A 24,434-nucleotide genomic window follows, 5' to 3' on the forward strand; every position below is an offset into this window, starting at 1 on the left:
GGAGCATTTCAGCGGTGTTCAATCCGGAGCGTGCATCGGGGCACCCACGTGCCGACGCAAGTTGCATCGAAAAGCACGGGCGAAACCGGAGACGGAAGACCGCCCGGGACCGCGATAAGCTTCCAAGGTTTAGCCCTCCACGCAATCCCATCACCGTTTCCAATAAGAGTCATATCGCGGTGGGAGTTTGCCTCTCGCAAGTTCTTGTGACGTGCAGTGATCTTTGAAGAACATTCTCGTCTCTTCACACGCCACTCAACTCTGGCCAACTGCACAACAGCAACACATCACATGACGTCTTCAATCGTGAGCGTACGATTACGACCAGCCGATCGCCATCGTGGTGTTGAGAATGTTTCAGCTGGGGGGTGCAGGCTCGCGGCGTCTGAGTGGGCCGGTTGGTGGTCGCCAGTGTGGAGGGCGGCACTAAGGGAGGCCGCGCATGCAGGCCAAGCCCAACGCCACAAAATGGCGCCGGCCGTCCAGGCTTGGACGCATAATTGACTTGGGCTAAGAAGAGTACCTTGTTCCACACGGCGAGGGTGAGGTGTAAACTTCACCGGATGGTGATCAAGGCCTGGTAGGTTGTGGGTGTTGCTGCCTAATGTTACGCTGCGGAAGACGTTATAGTGCATGCCCGTAGGCTTATTAATTACTAGTCTGCTTAATCTTATCTCTTTTGCCTACTTTAAACTAAAACTAAGATACATTTTACTTATTCTTATACTCTTTTTTAAAGATTATCTATAAGCATCTTAATAGCCTCTTTATTATTAGTAGTAGTATTATTAGTAAGAAATTTATTATAAAGTTATTTAAAAGCTTTTAGCTTTATAAGTGTAAAGCGCTTAATAATATTATTAGTATTATTAGAGATATAGATAGCTATAACTTTATATATAGTAATTACTTATAGCTTAGTAGTACGCTTCTAGCTAATAGTAAACTTATACTTAGTAACGTAGTTAGAGAACTCTTTCTTAGAAAAGTTAGAGATAATAAATAGTTTATATTTATTAAAGCTAAGTCTTAATAGCGTTAGGTAGGCACAAAGCTTTAATTACGCTACTATCTTAGAGTTCTGTATATAAGTAAGTAAAAAAGAAATAATGTATTTATAAAGTTTTATTCTATCTCTTTAGGTACTAGTAATATATAATTATAGTATACTTTAGTTATTAAGTTAAGATTTTTCTAAATTTCTATAGTTAAGAAACACTAAAGCTAAGGCTTACTTAGACACGTAATGTGGGTGTTGCGTAGACTATTGAGTCCACGGGTGCGATACCTAGGTAGTGTATCCAGGATCGTATTCTGATCCGAGGCTTCCGATGTTAGTGATGCTGTTGCCTGGGGGCGCAGTGCAACATTAACGTGTTGTTGCTGCTGCTGTTGCGCTGCTGTCTCGCGTGGTGCCACCTACTCCCACCACGTTGACTCCCCGCGGACAGCCGGCAGCGGATGACATAACGACACTGAGACGACTTGAGTCGTTAAACGTTTGCTGGCAGCGACTTAGCGGATGCGCCCCTTGGCTAGGACTTAGCGAAAGGCCCCATAATGATGTAAATTGCGCGAAAAGCAAACCTTGGGCGCGCAGCTGGCACGACGTCGTCCAGTGAGGCAGTGGGAAGACAGTCGCGATATGAGGGTGACCATCGGTTATGTCTGCTATTTTCATGTGAATTGCTTTGTCGAGACTTTTGTCTGAGACGCAAGGGCAACATCGCCAATTCCGGCAAGGAGGTGGGCTGACCGGGTTCCCCCGGCTAGCGCGGCTTAGGCCAGCCCGTACGTGTGGAAATGCGCTGAATGACTGCTCCCCCCGAACTTCGTCGTCGCTGCCCTTCATCACAACATCATCGCCGTCTGGCACACCATCCCCTCACCTTCCCCCCCCACCACCGCCTCTCCACGGCCTTTTGTAGCCCTGCACGCCTGTAATACGCCCCTCTCTCCTGTATTCACGAATTCTTGCCCGGGATTTCGTGCTGGTGCGGCTGTCTCTTCCTTATCAACCTTGAGTGGCCGATCATCGCGCCTCTTGCCCTCCACGTCACCACTTCAACGGCTTAACTGCTTGTTGCTTCTCTTCCTGCACTCCTTCGCCCGCACTTGATACCCCCTACCCGTTTTAATATTCTCTCCTGCACAACTTGCCCTTCGATTTTCCCGAAGACATAAGTCGCGCATTACTGTTGTTGCGCCTGCTGCAACGTCATCCTGCAGCCTCACTAGCACTCGACGTCGATGCGCACGACCCTCACAACTACAGATGAGCTCTGTTGGTTTTAGGCTTCCACTTCTTTCACAATGCAGTCCATGTTCCGCCTCCCATGGTGTAACGAGTCGCCTGGCGACAAGATCATGGAGAAGTCGACGCTCCACAAGTCAAGACCGCTGCCGGTCGACATGCCACACTTCATGAACAACATGAATAAGATCAAGCGGAAACGGACTGACAGTCCTGAGCCAGTAGCCAAGAAGTGGAAGGGCGCGCATGGTGAGGTGAGACCGTCGACGGTCAACGCAAATGCCAATGCAAACGCGAAAGCTGCGACCGACAATGGACGTCTTGCGGACGCACCCAGGCCTGCTGCTGATGTTTTGGATGCCCGACCCAAGGCACAGCCGAGGAAAGAAGGCGCAAGCAAGAGCAAGACCGCGAAACCTCAGCAACCGACTGCCAAACCTGACTCTATCAACACGCCATCGACCACCATGGACTCCGGACTGACCCCTGTGCAACAAGCCATCGAGGCGCAAATCAACTACGAGATTCTGCTCAAGCACAACGAACTTCGTTTGATTGAACAGGAGCTCGCCAAGTGTCAGGTGTCTCTCGAGCAGCTGAGGCGTTGTTCGCTCATCCCGTTCCCTGGTACCGAAGGCCTCAGCGAGGATGTCAGTCTCGGAGTTGGTGCTTCGTTGCAACCCAGCTCTGGCATGACAGAACCTCAGTATGCTGCTCCCTGGGGAGTCACCGATGGCCCGTACACTCGCCACTACGCAAAATGGTTGATCTCGGACGCCAAGTTTGACCCCGTATCTGAACGCGCATTCGCTCAGCAAGCTCAAGGGTACTTTGGCACTGGTGAAGGCAGGACGACGCGCGGCAGCTTTGCTGACTATGGGTCTCACAGAGGCCGCACGTCGCGAACTTCGACTGGAATGTTGAAGCTCACGCCCCTTGGTGAAACTCCAGCACCAGCGCCCAAGGTCGACCCGTTGTTGCACAAGCGATCGACGGACGGTCAATGGGTGCGCCTGTACTGCGCTCCGTGTGGCCACAGCAACTTCTCCAACACTCAGGGTTTCCTCAATCACTGCCGGATCAAGCACACGCAGGTCTTCAAGAGCCACGACGCTGCAGCCATCGCATGTGGTGTTCCTGTGGATGTTGACAATGTTGGTACTCCTGTTGCCGCTGCCGCTGCCGAACCTGCGAGCGCTCCAGTTGCGCCTCCAGCCGTGTCATTCCCTGTTGTTGCCACTCCCGGCATCGTCCACCCCCTAGCATCACAATCTGCGCCCGTCCCGCAAGCCCGGGAGGTACACCGTGATCAGAACGCTTCCCCACGTGACGATTCCAAGGTTACCACCCCGGCTAATTTTGCCAAGTCATCATCGACGCCCTACCTTGCTGCCCGATTCGCCAACAGCGGCGCCCAAGGCGACTTCAAGGAGCTTGTCGAGACTGCCCGCGCAAAGGTCGACCTGGACGCCATGGATGCCTCGGATGACGACAGCCCGGCCCCGACCCCCGTGTCAGCAGTGCCGCCGCATCTAGCGCGCCTCCCTGCCAGCGGACCCGCAAGCAAAGCCCCATCAGCACGACCAGGCAGCAAGAAGGGCAGCAATTCCAGTCACGCGCGCCTGCCGTTGTCGTTCCCGTCTCCCACCAAGTCTGAAGGCGATCATCACATGCCAAGCTCACCGGTAGATCTCAGCCCTCACACGGTCGAGTCGAACCCTGGGCTTGTCAGCGATCACGACGACGACGATGATGAAGACGCTGACGATGCACATAGCCAGCCTGATCTTTCCATCGGCGGCGACGACGTCCTGGTCGAGGATGCGAGTGACGTCGAGGGTGTGCAGGAACGCAGGGGTTCACGACCAGCACTCCATGGATGCTTCGAAAAGGGAGAGGGAAGCCGGAAGCACTGAGCAGCGAGAGCGAGTTAGGTCCGGCTCACGCTGTTGCTGTTTCTCCATCCCCTTCTCCCCTTACGAAGTTACTTGTCATGGAGCTATGGTATTCTTTCTTTCTACTCAACACCGGCGGCTTTTCTCCATTCTTCACTTATACACGGGTTACCAGCAATGGACGGAGTCGGTCCGGCTGGCGAAGGACATTTTAACATGTTCTGCTTTTTGATCTTTGTTTTACCTATCCTCTTATCTGCGTGTCACTGCTGCTATTACTACTACTGCTGTTCTTACGGAAATGCCTCAAAATGTGTCAGAAACTCTCATCTCACGAGTCGAGCGAGTCGTTTGCCCTCTCTCCTCTCTCATCAAAGAAGGGAAGGAAGGTGGCTCTCTTTAGTTTAGGCGCTGGAAACGTCGTGTATCATCACCTTTTGCTATATGTACGAAATTGGGTGGTGTCTCTGGTTGGTGGTTGTTGTTCTATCTTTTTTATGGGATGGATCGGGTGGTTATTAGATGGAGATGGATGCTTTGGGGGTTGTGCTGGTACACTGGCATTTGGCTAAAATGATGGCAAGGAGTGTGAAAGCTTGCTTGCGCGATTTGTTTTGCTGCCTTATTGTATATAACCTTTTTAATCTTATGAAAATCTTGTTAAACACAGTGGACTGAATGAGTTTGTGTGATTTTGGTGTTGTCGCTTCTTGTATGCCGCCGTTGACCGTCTATGTGATGGTTGACTTCGACGGCATACGTGACTGGTAGTTTGATCGGCATGTCCATTGCTCAGTTCCTGATGCTGTTCCCGTAACGCCTCGCTTTGTAAATGTGTCCTCCACTGATGCCTCTGTTCGCCTTTGCCACGATGTATCCTCCTACAACACAACCAGCTCAACTCATAAACTGCAGTACCTGTGTATCGTCAGCATCCTGTCCACTCATCCCATCCTCTGCCCATCCCATCCCATCTCCTTCTCCCCTCCCCTCCCATTCCCATCCCTCCCCCTCTCTCCCTTCCCTCCCCCCATCCCTCCCATATCTCCCTCAGTTCAATTACTCACCGCCATAACAACACAAGCCAAACTAACATACGGGCTCAGCCGCTCCCCCACTCTTGCAGCTTTCCACACGGGCGATATCCAATACTTCTCCTTGTTTCGGTCGAGAGGGCCTGGGAAAGTTGCGTGTGCGTATGTGGCCGTGCAGATTGTGAGAAGGATTACGAGGAGGAGGGATTGGAAGTTGAAGAGGGCTGTCTAGGGGGAGTTAGTAGAGGGGAGGTGGTAAAGAAGGGGGGGGATGGGGGGAGGGGGAGGGATGGAGAGAGGGAGAGGAGAGAGAGGAGAGAGGGGAGAGGAGGGGGAGGGGAAGGGAGGACTGACCATTGTGATGGATGTGGATGTGGATGTGAAGGCGGAGTGTTCGTCGTGGTGGGTTTGGATGTGCGTCGGATGGTGTGTTCGTAGCTCGTAGCGTCTCCTTGTATATCTCAGCGTAGATGCGCTCGTAGTCAGAGAGGTTAGGTAAAAGGTTGCTGCCTAGTGAAAGCGCGCGCTTCAGGCCAGATTGTCGCTTTCCTGTAGTCGCGTACGTTGGTTGCGCCCGCGGACAACTGGTCTGTGCGCACTCCCGGCCGCCGCATGTGGGATCGTCATTGCAGCTCGCGCAGCGCGCTAGCTATTGTCGCTGGAACAAGCGCGACGGAGGATCGCGACTTCACCTCAACCATCGAAGAACGATTATTACGGCACCGCGGAAGCTCATCATACGGGTGTTAAGAGCAGGAATTACACGCGATTATTACGGATAGCGGCGACGAAGCAAGGATCGAGAAGTGCGCTGAGAGAGAACGAGGCAGTCGGACAACGACAAAGAGCGCGAGAAGCACAACACCATGACAGAGCCACGTATGCGCCTGCGGCAAAAAGGCCAGCAGTTCCCTACGCAAGACTGTAAGTCTCCATACCTCAACCCATCAGCACCTCCACACGCCTTTCAACCAACTATACTAACCTCCCCCCAGTAGAAGCCTTCCTCCTCGCCTTCGGCGACAACGACTACCCCCTCCCCGAAACCATGCGCGTCCTCGACGAAATCATAACCGACTACATCATCGAAACCTGCCACGAAGCCGCGTCCGTCGCACACCACGCACGCCGCGCCAAAATCAAGCTCGACGACTTTAAATTCATGCTAAGGCGGGATACGGGGAAGTTGGGTAGGGTGTCAGAGATGCTGGAGACGGATAAGGAGTTGAAGCGGAAGAGGAAGGCGTTTGATACTGATGAGGGGGCGGTGCTGGTGGAGAAGGATGGGGAGGGTAATAATGGGGGGGAAGGTGGTGGTGGTGGAAGGGAAGGAGGGGGAAAGTTGGGGAGGCCGAGGAAGAAGGTTGAGGGTGGGGAGGGGGATGGAGGAGGGGAGGAACCGAAGAAGAAGAAAAAGAAGAAGAAGGTTGATGGGGGTGGGGATGATGCTAGTACTGTGCGGAGTGGATGAGGGCGAGGGGTTTGATGGATGGCTGCGGCTGCAACGATGTTATGCGGCTAAGATTGCGGATGGCAGCGGTCGCGATGGATGCGCAAGGCATACGAGCAGTTATACTGCAGCTGCGTCCACGATGTGTCTTGGGAGCCATGAAGAGCCATCAACCCATCACTATCGAGCGGAAGAGAATCCTCGCGTTACTAGCGAGCATACGGCAACTTGATGAGTAGCGATAAGGGTTTGTGCATTACTAGGAGTATGGTCATTCCGGATTGTGCGGGTTCACTGGCGTTTATCATGGATACCCATCGAGGTCTTTACAGCTTCTACAAAAGGAACAATCATCATTGCTTTCCCAATACATCTTCGAAATCGGTGCTCTTATGGTCGCAGTCTTATGCATTTTCCACAATTTCTCACCGCGTTGTGAACTGTGACAATGGTCAGCCCTTGGAGCTTCAGAACCCTGACAGGTCGTTGAACGCTGAAGCGAAGTTTCAAGAGAGGGTGGGATTGGCGTCGTGCAACAACGATCAAGGCCATCATACTATGACACAGTCGTACGTGTTCTAAATGGGACTGGATAGATGCTGCAGAACCACGCGGGGCTGCAGGGCTGGGATGGAATTTTGGGGTTGCGAGATAAGTGGTACCACCGAACGACGCAAAGACATGTTTTTTTTTATTAGAGGAAGGATACGGAGATGTAATTTGGGCACATTCATTCATTAGAGGAATTATAGGGAGACATAATTTGGACTCATTCAAATAGCTGGAAGACACCAATAGATGAACGTAGAAGGAGATGTGTGTATTATCGCACTTTCAATTATGGGTTTATCCGGGGTATCATCCATCCTTTAACGACGCCAAACGTCTTCCCTGCCAGCTCAACCATGTAACGCACCATCCAAAAGTCCTTCATCCGCCCTTCCATAACATCGTATGTCGCTCGTCTCCGCACCAGCTCAGCCCGCGCATACGCCTGACTTCAAGAGCGACCACCTCATCGGTAACCAATATCAATCCAACTTGTCGAAGAGCTTGTATCGCAAGCCTTCTCGCACACGCTCTCGCTTCGCATCTTCCACAATCTTGATCCTGTCCTTGACGTTCTCCGCGCCGTCGTCCTTCACCTCGCCCTCAGCCCCAGAGCCCGCCCTCCAGACCGCCAGATCGTCATCCGCAGCCTTGTACACGGACGATACATCTGACTGGTCGTGGTGCTTCGGATCGGGCTTGTCGGGTACTGTGTGGCCAAAGAATTCGAATACGTCGCGCCGGAAGGCGGGATCTTGGTGAAGGACGTAACCGCCGAACCAGTCGGATTTGAGCGGCTGTGTCGCGGTGGCCTTCTTTTGACCTTGGAAAGCGACGTTGGCGGTTGAGCCTTTCCTGGATGCGGCGGAGGTTGGTGTCGGCGGTGGGTAGCTGCTGGGACCGGGTGAGGGCATGGGTGTCCAGCTGGGATTGAAGTTGCTCTGCATGTTGGCTGAGGGCTGTACTGGTTGCGGTGGATGACGAGCGTGAGGAGGTGGAGCGGACATGCCGTTGGTCGCGTTGGTGGCCTTGGTGACAACTGGTTGTGGTGGGCGTCGGGCGTGAGGAGGTGGAGCGGACATGCCGTTGGTCGCGTTGGTGGCCTTGGTGACAACTGGTTGTGGTGGGCGTCGGGCGTCAGGAGGTGGAGCGGACATGTTGTTGGTCGTGTCGGTGGCCTTGGTGACAGAAGAAGCTGAGAGTGTTTAGTTTTTACGTGAAGGTGCTAGATAGGGAAAGACATCTCACCTTCACTACCCACCTTGATGCCTAACAGAAACAGCACCCCCTCATGCGCGAATTGCGAAGCGGTGCTTCGTACCAGCGGCTCTGTCTGATCGACCCAGGCGGAAACATTCTCGCCGTTTGCCTTCGCGGCTACGGCTCCCTCTATGAGTTCCTTGTAGCATCCCCAGTCGGGGCCGAGCTCTGCTCGTAGAGCGACGAGGAGAAGGTCCAGATTCCCTAGCTTAGCCGTCGCTGTGGTCTTTCGCTGTTGGCGGCGTGTCATTGTGGCCATTCTGGAGTAGAGTACCTAGGGGAGTGAAGCGGAGGGCGGAGGACCTGGGAGTGAGAGAGTCCGGGAATATATGCGGCGCTAAACGTGCCCAGCACCAACCATGCTTTCTGCTTCCTATTGTGATATCATCCAGCCATACCACAATAGTGAAATAAAGAACCGCGATACCGAATTCAAGGACTTGAGGTGTTCCTGGATATGGCGACCGCCGTACAATAGCGACGCCCTAAGGATCTCTGAGTGACGCAAGGCTGCCGTATCGCCCGGGATGGGAACCTACAGGAAGCAACCCATATACTCCCATACGCATTGACTGCATCTTAACTCTTCGCAAATGGACGATGACCCGAATGAGTCGAACGTGTATACTCAGCACCATCAACCAGCCCGTGCGCGATGTTCCCGCAATAGTTCATGTCCATATAGGTATCTCTCGCATCGGTATGCGAGGTGCGCGCGATCAAACAGAAACCAGCATGAGGTTCCTGTACATGACGCAGCCCGCCTCCGTAACCCGACTCATCCTCGTTGCTTTACTCATCGCCCATGCGTGCGCTCGCTCGTCGTCGCACATCGACAGTCCGGAAAACTGGCACGTGCCAGTACCATGGCTGCAATGCAAACACATCACACGGCTTCCAGATTGGGATACATACTCTTTACAAAGTCGAATTCGGCGGCCAGATCGTTGAGCGTAGCTACACCAATGGGCTGGATTGAGACATCGATCGCACCTGCCTGCGCATCATTTTGAACCATGAGCTGCTCTTCAAATGACTAATTCACTTCCATAGTCTGCGACATGTGCGTCGGGTGCGAGAACAACAGCTTGCCGGCTCTTTGATACGACATCACAACCCCGCCGGTGGCCTTCACGATCATAGTCAGGCTGGTGGAGGAGGGATAGAGCGTGGACAATGAGCTGAAGGCGTCGGACAGATGGGACCTAGTGAGCGTCTACGTATGGAGGAAGGGTGGCACGCAATAGTGTACAGATATCTCATGGTTGATGTCGAAGAATGGAGGTTTGCCTGCGGGTGGTTGAAGGTCCGTCGGCATCGGCGGTCGGAAAAATCTCGGCCGACGCGGTGGTCATGGCGTCTTGGTGCGGCGTGATCTTACGCGACAACGGCAACACCTGGGCAATCTCTCAACCTTCCACCTCTGCGAAAAATACACCAACTTGCCGTCGCGATGACTATCGAGCCTAAATCCAACTCCACGTCTTATGAAAGTGATCTGCATCACAGCCCTGGTATTCACAGATGCAGCTAGGCGAACCACGGTGGCCGCTATTGGCGCGAATGTCGCCTAGGTCAAGACAACGCTCACAGTAGATGCCTGGCTTCACGTGCAGAAGCCCTCTTCCAAACTGGAAAGACAACTGGATGATTTCCAGTTCTTGTCAGCCATGACCCACCTTGCCGTACTCAGCCTGTGCTGGAGACCATGGAGATGCGAACGATACCCAGCAACACGGCATCTGCTAATTCACAAGATCAACGAAAGATAGATGAGCCGCGTGATCAAGACGCTTTGTAAAGCGACGAATAGATCAAGTGGTGTTTAGCTTGCCGTGGAATATTTGGTACAGTACGCGTCATCATGTCTTTTCGAACCGTGCGACGACCAAACATATTCACATTCCGAGGTTCATCGTTACGTGGCTGAAGGCCACGCGCTACGCGAGTGAATATCGTCACACAAAACTTCGTTCGCTGGACAGTTAACGCTCTCTTTGTCTTCCCCGAACAACTTCCACTTTTTCGTTCTCTATCGCACACATCGCACGACGACAACCATGCCGCTGTTCGGATACGGTAACGCCCCAAAACCGAGCGCTCAGGAAACCCAACAACCACAAGACATGAACGCCCAACGACTGAGACGCGAGAACCGTCGGAGAAGCAGTGAGCTTCGGCAATCCGGTGAGCAAAGCGCTCAGGCACCCACGAAGGCAGAGGCTTCAACAACCAAGCGAAGCGATACCCCGACCCTTAGACAAGAAGACCCTCCGGCATCGCACAGCCTGACGCGAGAAGACATCCAAAAGTGGAGGTGAGTGCTAACGTGTCATTTCTAAACGCTCCCTGATCTGACCTAATGCAGGAACGCCACGTACGAGATCAAGGCCACCTTCCCCTACGTCGACTTATGGCCGTGCATGTACTGCCTCACCAACATAGACTTCCGCTACCGAGAACGATGTTCGCGCTTCCACTGCGAGAACCCCGAATGCGTTGGCCGAGGAAAGCTGCAGGTCACCTGTTTCTGGGACATAAAAGCAGGGATAAAGAGAAACGAGGATTAAGTACGGGTGGTGTGGCTTCATACGATAGGGTGACGATCCGAGCGATGCGTTTAGGTCGGTTTTGGGCGCGCCCATGGAAGCGCATCGATGACTTCTAGACCATCGATCCAGGCTCCGTGTGGCCAAAGCGAATCCTTCCAAGGCTCTGATGTGTCGACAAATATTACGCTCAGCTCGCTATCTTCTTCGTCTGCCTCAGATTGTTCGCTGTTCATACCGGTTGGAGAAGCCGACGATGTCGCGGGGCCCTGACGCAGGGTTGGCCGAACAAGCTCCGTATTCGCCATGGTCGGAGGAGGAGCTGCTTCAGGGGACTCTTCGCGCATTGTCGCATCCGCGGCGGCCTCTGACACGGCTTCCGGTGTTACGTTTTTGCCTGGAGTAGCGACGTTCTGCTTGCCCTCATGCGACTGCGTTACCGGTTTGTCGTCTTCATCGTCTTCAGCCGCCGTTCCATCGCCCGTGATGGGTATCTTGACCAACACATTCTCCCGTTGCTTATCGATCTCCGCATTCATCAGGTTCGCTAGTCGGTTATGGTCCTTCGAAATACGCGGAAAGTCCTCGTTCACGAACGCTTGCATCGCCTCGGCCGAGTCTCGAGCTCGATCTCGACATGCCATGATGTCGCCAAAATACTCGCGGTAGACTGGACGCACGGCGGAAGGTAGCTTCTTTGTAGTACTGACAAAGATGGCTTGGACATGGTAGGGTATTAAAAAGGTGAAGCCTCTGGATGCGGATGAACTGTAGTAGGTGTAGTCTGTCATGGTTGAGCTTTGAGCCTTCGGCTTGATCGAATGTTGAGCTCAGCAGCAAGTGCTATTGGGACCCAATACGCTAGAATTATAGAAGCTCGCGCTCGCTCATACAAGGAATGCTCAGTGTAACTATAGGCAACATCCATCACGAGGGCAACATTGCAGTGAATTAATTTGCAAGTATTTCATTACCACAGTCAATCGTCCCATGGTACTGCGGTGACGCGACGCAGACGAGCGACTCACAACTTCCGAATTCCATATGCACCCATCCAATCAGGTCCTCTCGAAAAGTGAAGCATCGTCAACACAAGAGCTTACCACAGTTAAGCGCCTACAAGCCGTCTAAACTTTCTAAAGTAACCATCAACGCACCGGCTGACAGCTACAAGACACGCAACGACCCTCTTCCGACGTCTCGTAAACCCCCGTTGACGCCTTCACAGCACCAAATTAGACTTGCAGCCCTACTTCTTCCGGGGATCAGCAACCTTGGCCTTGATGTATTGAGCCCCAATCATCGTGTCGTTCAGCATGTCGAGTGCGCGGCCGACTGCCCCTGTCGGAATACCCACAAAAGCATAGCCCTGCTTGATGACGACCTTGTAGACGGCGAAGCCCTCGAATATGGTGCGGATTTTGTAGTCTGTGACGTCGTACGGGAGGTTCTCCAGTTTCAAGTCCGTGGTATCAGTAGGCGGGAGAGCAGCAGGTGCAGGAGTAGGAGTGGCGCTGGCAGAACCACCAAACGCAGCCTTCTGCTTCCTCTTATCCTTCTCCGATAAGTCCACTTTGATGGTGCGACCTTGCCACTTGACGCCATCTTTGAACTGTGCGAGTATGGAGTTTGCTTGCGCTTGCTGAACGACAACGAAGCAAAATGTCTTGCCTGGTAGTATATTGACGTCGGTGATGGGGAAGTCCTTGAAAATCTCTCGCACCTCTGTCGACGAAATACCGACCTTCACGCCACGGACGAAGAGCGATACGTCCGTAGCGCTGGGCTCCTTGACAAGCAGTTTATCCATTTCTTTATCGGGAACGCATCGAGCATTGAGAGTCGCGTTCTTCCAGTAGGTACCCGCGTACTGGCGTACTATTTCGACCGCCATCCACGGCTGCGCGAGCTGCAAAAGACCGACTCCTGGGTCGGGTGTTTTGACTTGGAGGATATTGATGGGCTCGTAGTAGCCGTAGTCTGTCGGGTCTAGACGCTGGTTCTGCTTGGTGACTTCGACGTACTGGTCTCGTACTGACTCTAGCAACTTGTTCATGTCACTCAGAGTGTGCTTTTGTGGAAGACCGGTAATCTCAACAGTGCGCGAGTCTATTTGGTGATCCCGGGCGCGGACGAAGTCGGAATAACGATTGGTGGCGAATTCGGGAATGGCTTCATTCCAGAATGAGGTCGTCATCTTCTTGCCGGTTGTCCCGAAGTGGTAGCCTTTGTGGTTCTTCTCAAAGGTTGCGGCGACGTCGGGGGCCTTGAAAATTATCCAGGCGGACTCGCCTCCTCCCGCTCGTGTGTACACTTCGTCGATTTCGTCGTCTTGCAAACGTAGCTCGGTGAAGACGTAGGAGGACTCGCAGTTGGAGGGAAGGTCGCTGAGCAGGACTGTAGACGACATGGCTGATTGTGTGTTTCGAAGAGGTAGTCGTGGGAGATTGTGGCTGTCGATCACCTATATGTAGACGAGTGTTGTTGGGCAGAAGTCTGTGATCGAAGTAGAAAAGCGAAAAGGGCAGATATATAGAGCGCTTGTGTACAATGAAAGGTAGTAAAAGCTCGGAGTCGGATTGTAGCCTTAAGTATTCATTCGGTCGAGTCGTGCGATGTTTGTCAAACCATCCACGCAGTCACATGAGAAGTCGTGCAAACAACGAATATGTATGCTCTGGAAGCATCTTTCATTTCAGTGGATTCTAACGAGTGTGATAGGCATGAGCCATGGTTTCCAAAGCAGAGTCAACGGTAGAAGAGGCAGTCCTCATCTGTTCCATGCGCACTTCCCGCTCTGATTGAGGCAGCCTGATGGACCTCCAATGCACATCGGCCCACGAAGGCAGCGGGCGCAATTATACTCGTAGCAATCAGCCGTCTCGTCACAGGGCGCTCCCGCTACGCATTCTGCCCTCTGGTGCACAGACAGCACTCCTGGCAACTTTGCCTCCGATGTTCTGACGGTCGGCTCGCGTGCGACGATGTCGTCAGGGACGGCCCATAGCTGAGCGTCAGATGTCACGGTGCGCCCATCGCTGAAGTAGTGATTAGCTTCATTCGCCAAATCTACTGATAGGGGGGTGCTTGGAGCAAACGTACACGCCTGACATGACGGACGGGTCCGAGCCTGTTTTGGCGAAGAACTCGGTGATTTGAGGCTCACTGAGCTGGACAAAGTCCAATACAGTGTCATGGGCTGCGTTCAAACTGCGAAGCACTCCGTCGCGTCCAAGATCCATCATCGCGCCGTAATCGAAGTTCTTGAGTGCTTCGTCGAGCGACTAGTATTCGATGTCAGTCAAGTTTTGTTTGGATGTGGCCCTTGTGTATACCTACCACGTCTCCAGTGGGCGCTGCTGCTGCTAGCAGAAACGTCGCACTGGCGGAAACGAAGATTGAGAACCTCATGTCGAGTTCGGTTTACAATAACGGAGGCTTTGTGTAGAGTAGCTGGTTGAACTGTGCTTTGCTGGGAGGATGTTCATATTGTGGGCGAGAAGTAGAGGCTTTATAGGCCACCACCTGGGCACTGAGCCTCTTCTCAACCCCTTCAAGTCGTCGATGTACAGGTTGGTGTAGACTCACATGACCGCGAGGCTGGTAAATCGCAATGCTGCGTCATGCAGGATGCTGTTGGTCAGCACTGCCTGAGTGTGCCGTCTATAAGTACGCCCCGCATCTCAACCTTTGCGCACTGCATCCTCTTCTCGCAGACACCACATCACCTGCTGCCACCACTCTATTTAACCCTTTACCCGAGGTTGCGTTTAATAAGATCTGAAGCCAGCGCTGCTCGCCTGAATCCTATTTTCTACTGCAAACGAATCAACGATGTCTTCGTCGTCCTCGCCAAAGCCGCGGAGCCAGGAAGGATCCAACGCCAACGATGAGGAACCTTCAACCGCAGATCCGAGTCAACAAAAAGGCGGAATGAAGCAGGCCGCCGCTTCTACCGAAGCGAGAGTCAAGACAAACCCGCTGGAGATCTTCGTCGACTCTATGCGAGAATGCGAAAACGACCATCACTTCCACATGATCTGCAGAGACGGGGTGATGAGAGTCATCGAATACCTACCCGGGCCGCCCGACGAGGTCACTCAAACCAACATCTTTGATGCAAAACCCATGTCACCAGAGCTCATCAAATCATGGTTGGACAGAGGTCCTTGGAGCCAGGAGAAAGAGGATAGGTTTCGCGGGGTTGATGGTAGAACGGTTTCAGAGGAGTAAGTCGCGCCTACCATCTTATGCTTATTGGGTAGACGAAGTTTTAGCTGACTTGACGCTGCGATCGCAGGCAGTGGATGAATCCCCCTGCAGGACTGATCCCAACCTTCGGCACCAAGAACGAGCGCGACGAGGAGATGAGAAAGCACCGCGAGGAAAGGGCGGAGTTGGAACGCAAGATTGCGAGTGGCGAGGTCGAGCAGGAACCAGCGATAGCCTGTATGGCCGTCCAAAGCAACTACGATCTGAGTCCTCGTTAGGATGTAGCCAGGACTTTCTGCAGGGCGTACATCCTGTTGGTGCGCGGGTCTCGTTTACTGGCTTCGGATCTGGGAGTAATATGAGCCACGAGATTAAGATGTTGGTATTGGATAGTCTATCTGAACAGCTGGGTATGCGTGGGAATGACTGTCGTTGTCGAATGAGGATGCTGATCGTATTGGAACCATGTCAAGTGACATAAGTTCATAGTATGCGACCATACAGAAGACCAGAAATTATCACGGGGCGACGCGACTCCATCCTTCTGGGAGGCTTGTGACTGAGGAACGGCTGGGACGACGTGCGCATTCGATGATACGTTGGTAGCGGCCGTGCATGGGTGGCAAGGCGCACCGTAACATGGGTATGTGTTGGTTGCAACAGGTAATCATCCGCGACTGGGAGATCAGAAGTACTCCGATGTTCTTGGAGACAGGATCAAGCGAGACGATTTGGAAGAAGGTCGGATCTGCGAACGGGCAATGCCGTTCCGGATGCGGCATTCCATTCGTGACGTTGCAGCAGACTTCGCGCCACACGGGAAGCCGGGATCATGTGCGAAGGATTCGACTACAACTGACCCCTTAGAATTACGCCCGGCAGACAACACCAAGACACCGCCCTACAAACACCGGAGATCGTCCTCCTCACTCCCGGGGAAGCCCCACCATACCAAAACTCTCTTTCCACAACCTCTCCTCACCCTCCTCATCATACGCCCACGGCGCATACCCCTCATTAGCACTCTCATACATCCCCTCCTTCCTCGCCTCCTCCTCTCTTGTCCCCATCTCCGCCAGACTAGCCAGATACCTCCCACCCTTATCCTTCCACTCCCTACTCACCGCAGCATAAACCTGCGTCGCAGCCCCCTGCTCCGCACTCTTGAACGTCCGCATTATCTCGGGGTCACCAAACATCGCCTGTTTGGTCTCTTCAGACACATGCACGCCAAGGCCAGATCCCTCGATGATACCGCCTGGATGCACAGACGTAGCGTGTAGATGGCGGGACGAGTAGCGGCGCTCGATGGAGTTTGCGAACCAGATGTTTGCTGTTTTGGACTGGCCGTAGGCGTTCCAGGGTTCGTAGGGCGTGCTTTCGTAGTTGTAGTCGGAGAGGTGCACGGTGGACCAGATGTGCGCCAAACTGGAGAGGCTGACGTAGCGGCTGGGGTACTCGGGGGTTGCGGATGAGATGAGAGCGTCTTTGAGGAGGTGGAATAGGAGGAAGTGGCCGAGGTGGTTGGTTCCGAATTGGGTTTCGTAGCCGTCTTTGGTTTTGCCGTAGGGTGTGGCCATTACGCCTGCGTTGCCGATGACTACGTTGAGCTTTCCACTAGTCCTTGCGAGAATCTCTTTGGCGGCCTTGCGGATGCTGTCGAAGCTGTCTAGTTCCATCTCGATCAGGTCAATCTTCCCACCTCCATCGTGCTTTTCTGCGAGGATTCTGTCGACTACAGCTTGGCCTTTTGGTATGTTGCGCACGGTTCCGATAACGTGGGCGCCGGTTGTGTGTAGCGAGCGAAGAGTCTCAATACCCAGACCAGAAGACACTCCTGTGATGAGGAACGCTTTGTCGGTCAACTTCGCGGTCAGACCCTCGTCGCGAATGACTTGGAGGGCTGTAGGACGAGCGTCGCCTGCGCCACGAAGATTCGCGATCTTGTGGAGCTCGGCGTATTGGGCCATTGTTGGAATGATGGTTATTTGAAAATGAAACCGGACTTGGTAAGGTTCTTGTCGACGAAGTCACAGGTAATGGATGTTGATGAGGTAAGTCTTGTATGATGAGCTGTGGATTTGAGCGTTTTCGAAAGCTCTCCTTAGCCATATAAATACTACGGTCTGTGGAAGACATCTAGTAACACAGGTTAGCATCAGCTTTGCTCCGTTTATCTCCACGTTCATCTCTTAACTCCATCGCATAATGGCCCGAATACGTCTTGCCTCATGGCCAAAATTTGGTCCGTCTCCGGACGGCGACAATGATAGTGGACTATTTGACCCCGTAGATGCAAGATGCGCCGCATTGCCCAGGCTAAGAAACTCACATGCAGATAGTTGAACTGGCCATCCCACGTAAAGTAACACGGTGTATACGGCGTCTTCGAGGCTTGGATGACATGTTGCGGTGGCTTGGAAGCGATGACGTCAAAGCGAGCGAATCGCAGGTTAATGCGAGTTTCATCCGAAGCCACTCGTGCTGACCGGCATCATCTGGGCACGCATCTCATACATTCTATTTCGCCGCAAGGTACCGAAGATGGGAATTGATGCGATGGGACTTGTTTGTAATCGGGATCAGTATCCTTGTTTGTTCTTCACTCGAAGTCACTACACGTCGTGCCTACTATACAGACATGTCTGACAGGCTAGCTTTTGGCGCATTACTTGCCTAATTCCATTGTCTTAATCTTCGCCCCATGTTCACGTCCACTTACTCATCTCTACACGCTTCCAAAACTCTCCCTCTTGACAGCAAGGAAAGTCAAGCTCCAAAGCTGGCGAATGTTGCTCTCAGTCGCGGTCAATGAGCCCAGCTGCTCGATCTGATAGCCGTTGTCGTATTTCCAACTCCACACTTCATGGCTTAACTGGTCGCGGTTGGCGTCGATCGTATCCCAAAGGCTGTTGTATGCGGCGAGGACCTTTTCATGGACTGTGGAGTCTGCGCAGAAGTCTACGGATGCTGAGTTAGCAATCACAAGGTGGAGAAACGTGAGAACATCTCAGGATCTCGACTTACCAGGCGCACCCTCCTTATCGCATCGACCAAGTTGTCGCGCAAGTCCAGCGCCCATCATGGCAAGCTGCCAGCTCCATACTACAGTGCCGTGGTAGTCGTCCGTTGAGAAACCTGCTTCGAATGTCGCATTCCCGGCGTACGCGGGGTTCGCGACGAAGAGTCCAATGTCGCTCGATAGGCCAACCGGGAAAGGTTGAAGGATGTGATCGGCGGTCTGGCTTATGTATGCCGTCAGCTGGGTTTGGTTCGTGGTGTCGAGGAGGAAGTGGCGGAAGCAGTCATCGCTATTGATGACGGGCACAACGGGTGCACCGACTTCGCCGTCAAGGGCAACGCCGTAGTATGTGACATCGCTTGTGATCTTGTCGACATTTGTTGGAAGAGTAAGGTTGGCGTTCGAGACGTAGTCCTCAACAAGAGATTTGGCGTCGGCCTGCGGGACGGTGACTTCGAAGAAGCGTAACGTCTCATCCTCCCAAATCTGGGCGTACTTGTCAGCCTCTTCGCACCAATCCGGGTGGTCGGAGAAGAAGCCCGCGCGGCTCAAACTTGCGATAGCCCGAAGTCCTGCTGGTACAAGCGCGGTGTTGACGTTGTACGGGATGCGACCTCCTCCGAGGCCATTACTAGAGTCGCGCCACTCGCCGACTATCTCGCCTTCGTTGAGGTGGATGAGGTTTTCCTTGACTTGACTCTGCGCAAATGGTGCAGCAATTCGCATGATCTTTTCGGCGGTGAACTGGGCCAGCTCAGAATACGCCAGTCCGTCGTTCTCGACTAGGAATGTTGCAGTCTGGCTGAAGAAAGCATCCGAACGATTCTTTCCAGCATCCGTATCCACGAAGTAGCTGTTCATGGAAATTGGAAGCATGAAGTCCGTGTCGATCATCTTGTAGTCGCAGGCAGGTGCGCTGGAGTTAATTCCCTTCTTCTTGTTCAGCCAAGTCGCGTAGTCGCCGAGGACCTCCTCGTGACACACAGTACCATCAGTGCGATTGACTCGCTCGAGAACAGCTCCAATGACGGCTTCGATAGCCGCTTCGCTGAGAACAGGCTGCATCAACAGTAGGGAGAGCATACTGTCTCGACCGAAGTAGGTGAGGAAGCGCCATGTGCCAGCCAGTAGCTTGTTCGAGTATGAGAGGAATGACAAAGACGTGGTTTGGTCCGGGTTCTCTGCAATCAGGCCGGAAGACGCGTCGTTGAGAACTTCTTGGGGGCTGAGCTGCTCGAGTTGCGGATAGTTGTAAGAGGCTTCGAAGCGGTAGCTACCTTCGCCGAATGTCAAAGTCCAATTTGCGTCGCGATTCAGCGTAATGGCTTGAGCACCATCCAGCGGTGAGAACGTCAGCGTCGTAGTAGTCACACCGTCAAACCAGGTACGGTTGATGGAGGCGCTCCCGTCTTCGTTGATCGCGAAACCGAAATTGTTTTGGAAGTCTTGACTAACGCCTGAGCCTTCGGTCTGGTCGCGAATAGCCCGTATACTACCAAGGATAGGTTGCGTCAATCTAGCAGTAGTGTTGAAGTTGATCGATGCTGACACTCCAACGCGATCCGAAGCATTCAGTGGCTGGACTGTTTCTCCGTTCCCGGACTCCTCCAGACTGATGTTTAGACTGCCTTGGCCACTCTCAGGCGCGAAATACGCCATAGCCCCACTGTTACCAGCAGGCCATGCCACGATAAGCCGAGGCTTGACGACACTGGTGTTGCTGTCAGGCCTGGGAGTTGTGACAATGACATGGGCGCTGGTATGACAATCAGAATAAAGGTAGTTCTTCTGAGGTCCGTCCTCTAGATAGAGTCTTGAGGCCGCTTCTTCGCATGGCGATGAGAGCTCGTCAGTCGGCGGAGGTGAATACGTCGCGGAACTTTGAGGGTAAGCCAGGACGGTAGCTACCAGGGCCGCTGACCCCAATACCGTAATCGCGACCATAGCAACTCTGAACTCGTTAGTTGATATATCTCGCATGGATGTAAACTCCCTATATTAGGCTCCTTTACTTACTTGGTGATCCAAAAGATTGCCTAATGTCTTTGCGCGTGGTTCGTTGCTTTTACGCGCGCGGTATGTGACTGGAGCAATTCGCAGTTCAATCGCAGTAATTGAAGTTCCAAGAAAGGCCTGTTATTACGGATGAATCACAGTCGTCGGCCCGTGCTTCCAAACGATAGCTTGTCACGATGACTTCTTTCCTGGTCTCTGGTCGCCTTATGTACGCCCTGTTCCTTCGGCCCCATGCGCCCTCTTAGCGACCCACTGGCGAGGCACAGTCAGGAAACAAGCGGCAGACGTCATGGCTCAAACCGTTAGTACTCCAACCTCCAACGGCCCTGTTTGGAGCATGCGGGGTCACGATGGTCGCTCCGTCGTCTTGTTTGTGGGGTAGAGGAGTGGCGGTTCGTTGGCCTTTCTCCCGGTGATCTCGCTTGGCGGGCGCTAGGGCGCATCTGGGTGCGATCGACGCCAGGGTCCACAGCTGGGCAGTCACCGCCGTGCGTCATTCGACATCCATGGAGCTTTCGTTCCGCATCTCACACACTTGCAATACTCACAAAAGGCGACGCCTGCATACGAGCAACACTCATATGATGCACCGTACCTTGCGACTCCAACGCATGAGCAATCCTCGCATTCTCTCAACCATCGCCAAGGGCGACACAGCCTTTGGCTGCCGTTACCATGTATACCCGGGCATCCGATCAATGTAACCATGGTCATCATGTACCTGCTAGACGGCACCTTCTCGGACCGTACGCAAATGTAAGGGCCTTCTTAGCACATTAACCCACGGCAGAAGACGAAGAGAAGCCAGGTACCGACGCGTTCACGACTGCACGCTAACAGCCCCGACACAAGCCAAGGGTACAGCAACCGAGGCCGTTCACGCGGCTCTCAGCGGATAACTGGCCATGTCAGGATGCCTCGTGTAGTACGCGCGACGTATTTCTGGTAGAGGCGTTAGGTCTAGAGTAAGTTCCTCAAAGCTACCGAAGAGCTTGGCCAATCACGGGTGCATATCGATATGAAGTACAACATCACGAAATCTGGGGTAATTACCAGGTGTATGGGTAAACGACGATTACGAACGGGGTCACAGACCCAATATCCTGGTCAGTGGCCACTACAAGATGGCCATAACGTGCTCATCGCGTGCCGTTCTGAGGCTGTCTGAAGTCTGACAGCAGACCGCGGGCCGTTACATCGCGCAGAGATGCATCTCTCCACCATCGCAATACCAGCCTTCCTCACCACCGCCGTCCAAGCCCACGGCCGAATAACCCAAATCACAACATCCAGCGGAGCAATCTACGCCGGCTGGGATCCCGCTTCATCGGACAATCTCATACCGCCGCATCCACTTGCGGCATGGTCCGCGTCAAATCTCGGCAACATCTACATCCCGCCTGAGCAGTTCAACACCTCCAACATCGCTTGCCACTACAACGCCATCCCAGGCGCTCTCCACATCAACATAACGGCTGGTGATGAGCTAAAGCTGCAATGGAACGAATGGCCCGTATCGCACGTCGGGCCCGTTATGACGTATCTGGCGGACTGCGAAGGTAGCTGCGCGGGCAGAAAAAGTGAGGATCTAGCCTGGGTCAAGATCGATGAGCTGGGATGGTTGAATAGTACGGGCTGGGATACACTGGACCTTGGTGGGACGTGGGCCGCGGATGTTCTCATTGCGAATGAGTATTCTTGGGTTGTCAGAATACCGGAAAGACTCTCGGAAGGATACTATGTGCTGCGGCATGAAATTATCGCCCTGCATGTTGCGGAGAAACTGGATGGCGCCCAGGCGTATCCGCAGTGTGTGAATCTACGTGTTGTGAGAGGGACGAATGAGGATGGGAAGAAGCTGGCTGGTGGTATTTTGGGCAAAGACTTGTATGCCATGACAGATGAAGGTATACTAGTGGATGTGCATCGGAAGCTTGATGGGTATAAGATTCCAGGGCCGAAGCTATGGGAAGATGCAACGCCTATACGGCAGCCTAACCAATGATACCGCATTCTATTCATTCGGAGCGAGCTGTCTCTCAGCTCACCCAAATGAGTGTTTATTTAATTCGAAAGATCAGATGATAAACTCCTGATATCTCCTACCAGCAACATCTCCATCCTCTTGCCTAGTCAATCGCATCAAAGCCACGAGACCCTGCAGTCTACCTCCCTCCCTCACCAAAACTTCTCCATACCACCAACACAACATATCCTCCTAGGCATCCCCCGCCCCCACCTCCTCACCACCCTCAACCTCAACGTCTCCATCCGCCTCATCCACCTCAACAAGAAAGTCCTCATCCCTAGCCACCTTAGGCACCTCGCAAACCTCAAGCGCATCCCTGAACACCTCACCCGCCATCGTACCCTCCTGGTACCTCTTCTTCACGCTCTCAACCCACGCCAAACTTCCAGGTGTGACCAAATACGGATTAGCACCAGCTTGAAGTAGGACCAAACAAGCGATACTACGACCATACCGCATCGCTTCTACTAGGGGCCGCTCGAGACCGGCTAGGTAGGCAGGACCGTTGGGATCGGCGCCTAGGTTCAACAGCGATTTGATGAAGGTGCCGGCGGCTGGTGTTGTGCATAAGTTGATGGCGGTGAGGAGGGCGTATGTGGAGCCTTGGATCTGGTTGATGGATAGGGCGGTTTGACTAGCTTGAGGACCGAAGAGTAGACAGAGGAGATCAGGCTTCGAAAGACGGCATGCTGTTTCGAAGGCAGCGTAGATGGTTGATGGACCGGTTTGCGAAGGGAGGGCAAGAAGAAGCTTGAGTAATTCTTCTTTGTTGGTTTGGATAGCCTTGTCCAGCCAGGCTTTCATGCAGGCTTCGGTTGCTGAGCCGAACGCGGTGATGTACTTGGCCAGGAGGTATTTGGTCTTAAGGTGTTCGCCCAGTTCGATGGTAGTACAGATGGCTTGGCGGAAGGACACATGCTCGGTGTAAGAGTAACCAGCGATGTCACGGTTCTGGTTGGTGACTGCCTGCTTCGCGATCGACTTGACGACAACATCTTGGCCCGCATACACCGCAGCATCAAGTGGGTAACCAAAAGCCAGTGACTGCGACCACAGCAGACACTTATTAGCGCCGACGAAGTGCTTCAAAGCGTCGAGCTTTCCGGTTGCGGCGGCTGCAGCAATCAGCGCAGCATCAGTGACCCGGATGGTGTTCGGCATGTTGTATCCCAATTTGTTGAAGTCAGTGGTAACGCATCTGAACGCGTCGCTGTGGTTGCGAACGAACAGCTCACACAGCGCCCTCCTAAGTGCAGCCTCTTCAGTGTCGTTGGCGATCCATGGGCTCATCGCACGCAGGATACCGCGGATGAAATCCGTCACATGGCTGCGTGCGAAGCCATTGAGCTTCTTGCTTCGCACGAAGAGGAAGTCGGCGAGGTACTCCTTGAGGATCTTGCGGCCGGCGGGCGTCTTGAGGTAGGCGTTAAGCGCTGGGTTGGCGAGGATGTCGTACGTGATGTAATCGCGAAAGGATTCTAATGTCGCAGTTTGTCAGTTTTGTATGTTACGTGTGCGGTTGATGTATTGTTAGGTACTTACTGCAGGTTCCTCGAGCCAACCACGCTGCTGGTATACCATGCTTCCTGGCTAGGGTATTGAAGACGCGCTGGACAATCTCTATGGGTAGATCGAGTAGCTGAAGCATGTTTGTAACGTGTTCAGCGGCTGAGATGTCGAGTTCGAGGTAGAGGTAGAAGTGATGTGCGTCGGATCCGGAGAGATATTTTATATCTGTGTGTTGGCCTGGGCGCGTTGGATAAGAGACACTGAAAGTGGAGTTGGACTGGCAATTGTCGCCCATTGCGCAATAATTCATCCTGCATTGCGCAATAACTCATCCTCCATTGCGCAATGTTTTTCCCGGACGGGCGCGTGAGATGACTAGCAGATCGCAAACGCCCGGCACCGTGACTGTTCATTCTGAACACTCATTTGAACTCGGCATCTCTCATTTGTAGGGGTTTCAGACTATCTTCAATTGAACCGTGCTGTGCATATCCTTCCCCAGGCTGAGGACATGTTGCATTCAATCTTGTTTTACAACCTTTTTGATACTAGTAGAGGGCTATACCAGACTTGGACCCTTTTTCGATGGTTCCCACTGGTTCGTATATCCATATGAATGTACGCATCCTGCCATTACTACCGTGTCTCTTACATT

At 53.2% G+C, this 24,434-nt stretch overlaps 11 protein-coding genes across 11 annotated transcripts; 4 read left to right on the forward strand and 7 right to left on the reverse strand.

The window, feature by feature from the left end:
• Positions 1–2,322: 2,322 nt before the first annotated feature.
• J4E92_009749 (uncharacterized protein) lies at positions 2,323–4,170 on the forward strand (the record flags this gene model as incomplete). Its single annotated transcript, XM_051501091.1, has 1 exon — positions 2,323–4,170. One exon carries the CDS (start codon positions 2,323–2,325, stop codon positions 4,168–4,170), a length of 1,848 nt encoding a protein of 615 aa, XP_051348641.1.
• A 1,879-nt stretch (positions 4,171–6,049) lies between these two features.
• Positions 6,050–6,654, forward strand: J4E92_009750 (uncharacterized protein; the record flags this gene model as incomplete). Its single annotated transcript, XM_051501092.1, has 2 exons — positions 6,050–6,107; positions 6,179–6,654. 2 exons carry the CDS (start codon positions 6,050–6,052, stop codon positions 6,652–6,654), a joined length of 534 nt encoding a protein of 177 aa, XP_051348642.1.
• Positions 6,655–7,664: 1,010 nt separating this feature from the next.
• J4E92_009751 (uncharacterized protein) lies at positions 7,665–8,701 on the reverse strand (the record flags this gene model as incomplete). Its single annotated transcript, XM_051501093.1, has 2 exons — positions 7,665–8,377; positions 8,431–8,701. The coding sequence occupies 2 exons, from the start codon at positions 8,699–8,701 to the stop codon at positions 7,665–7,667; spliced, it is 984 nt and encodes a 327-aa protein (XP_051348643.1).
• Positions 8,702–10,502: 1,801 nt separating this feature from the next.
• On the forward strand, positions 10,503–11,012 carry J4E92_009752 (uncharacterized protein; the record flags this gene model as incomplete). Its single annotated transcript, XM_051501094.1, has 2 exons — positions 10,503–10,759; positions 10,811–11,012. 2 exons carry the CDS (start codon positions 10,503–10,505, stop codon positions 11,010–11,012), a joined length of 459 nt encoding a protein of 152 aa, XP_051348644.1.
• Positions 11,013–11,062: 50 nt separating this feature from the next.
• J4E92_009753 (uncharacterized protein) lies at positions 11,063–11,782 on the reverse strand (the record flags this gene model as incomplete). The annotated part of the gene is made up of 1 exon (XM_051501095.1): positions 11,063–11,782. The coding sequence occupies one exon, from the start codon at positions 11,780–11,782 to the stop codon at positions 11,063–11,065; it is 720 nt and encodes a 239-aa protein (XP_051348645.1).
• A 458-nt stretch (positions 11,783–12,240) lies between these two features.
• On the reverse strand, positions 12,241–13,401 carry J4E92_009754 (uncharacterized protein; the record flags this gene model as incomplete). Its single annotated transcript, XM_051501096.1, has 1 exon — positions 12,241–13,401. The coding sequence occupies one exon, from the start codon at positions 13,399–13,401 to the stop codon at positions 12,241–12,243; it is 1,161 nt and encodes a 386-aa protein (XP_051348646.1).
• Positions 13,402–14,047: 646 nt separating this feature from the next.
• J4E92_009755 (uncharacterized protein) lies at positions 14,048–14,402 on the reverse strand (the record flags this gene model as incomplete). Its single annotated transcript, XM_051501097.1, has 2 exons — positions 14,048–14,275; positions 14,331–14,402. 2 exons carry the CDS (start codon positions 14,400–14,402, stop codon positions 14,048–14,050), a joined length of 300 nt encoding a protein of 99 aa, XP_051348647.1.
• A 423-nt stretch (positions 14,403–14,825) lies between these two features.
• J4E92_009756 (uncharacterized protein) lies at positions 14,826–15,481 on the forward strand (the record flags this gene model as incomplete). Its single annotated transcript, XM_051501098.1, has 2 exons — positions 14,826–15,220; positions 15,292–15,481. 2 exons carry the CDS (start codon positions 14,826–14,828, stop codon positions 15,479–15,481), a joined length of 585 nt encoding a protein of 194 aa, XP_051348648.1.
• Positions 15,482–16,129: 648 nt separating this feature from the next.
• Positions 16,130–17,173, reverse strand: J4E92_009757 (uncharacterized protein; the record flags this gene model as incomplete). The annotated part of the gene is made up of 1 exon (XM_051501099.1): positions 16,130–17,173. The coding sequence occupies one exon, from the start codon at positions 17,171–17,173 to the stop codon at positions 16,130–16,132; it is 1,044 nt and encodes a 347-aa protein (XP_051348649.1).
• Positions 17,174–17,931: 758 nt separating this feature from the next.
• On the reverse strand, positions 17,932–19,884 carry J4E92_009758 (uncharacterized protein; the record flags this gene model as incomplete). The annotated part of the gene is made up of 2 exons (XM_051501100.1): positions 17,932–18,164; positions 18,231–19,884. 2 exons carry the CDS (start codon positions 19,882–19,884, stop codon positions 17,932–17,934), a joined length of 1,887 nt encoding a protein of 628 aa, XP_051348650.1.
• A 2,575-nt stretch (positions 19,885–22,459) lies between these two features.
• Positions 22,460–24,074, reverse strand: J4E92_009759 (uncharacterized protein; the record flags this gene model as incomplete). Its single annotated transcript, XM_051501101.1, has 2 exons — positions 22,460–23,748; positions 23,813–24,074. The coding sequence occupies 2 exons, from the start codon at positions 24,072–24,074 to the stop codon at positions 22,460–22,462; spliced, it is 1,551 nt and encodes a 516-aa protein (XP_051348651.1).
• Positions 24,075–24,434: the final 360 nt, after the last annotated feature.

This window comes from Alternaria infectoria (genome assembly GCF_024043175.1).
Source record: "Alternaria infectoria strain BMP 0036 chromosome Unknown scaffold_27, whole genome shotgun sequence".
NCBI lineage: Eukaryota > Fungi > Ascomycota > Dothideomycetes > Pleosporales > Pleosporaceae > Alternaria > Alternaria infectoria.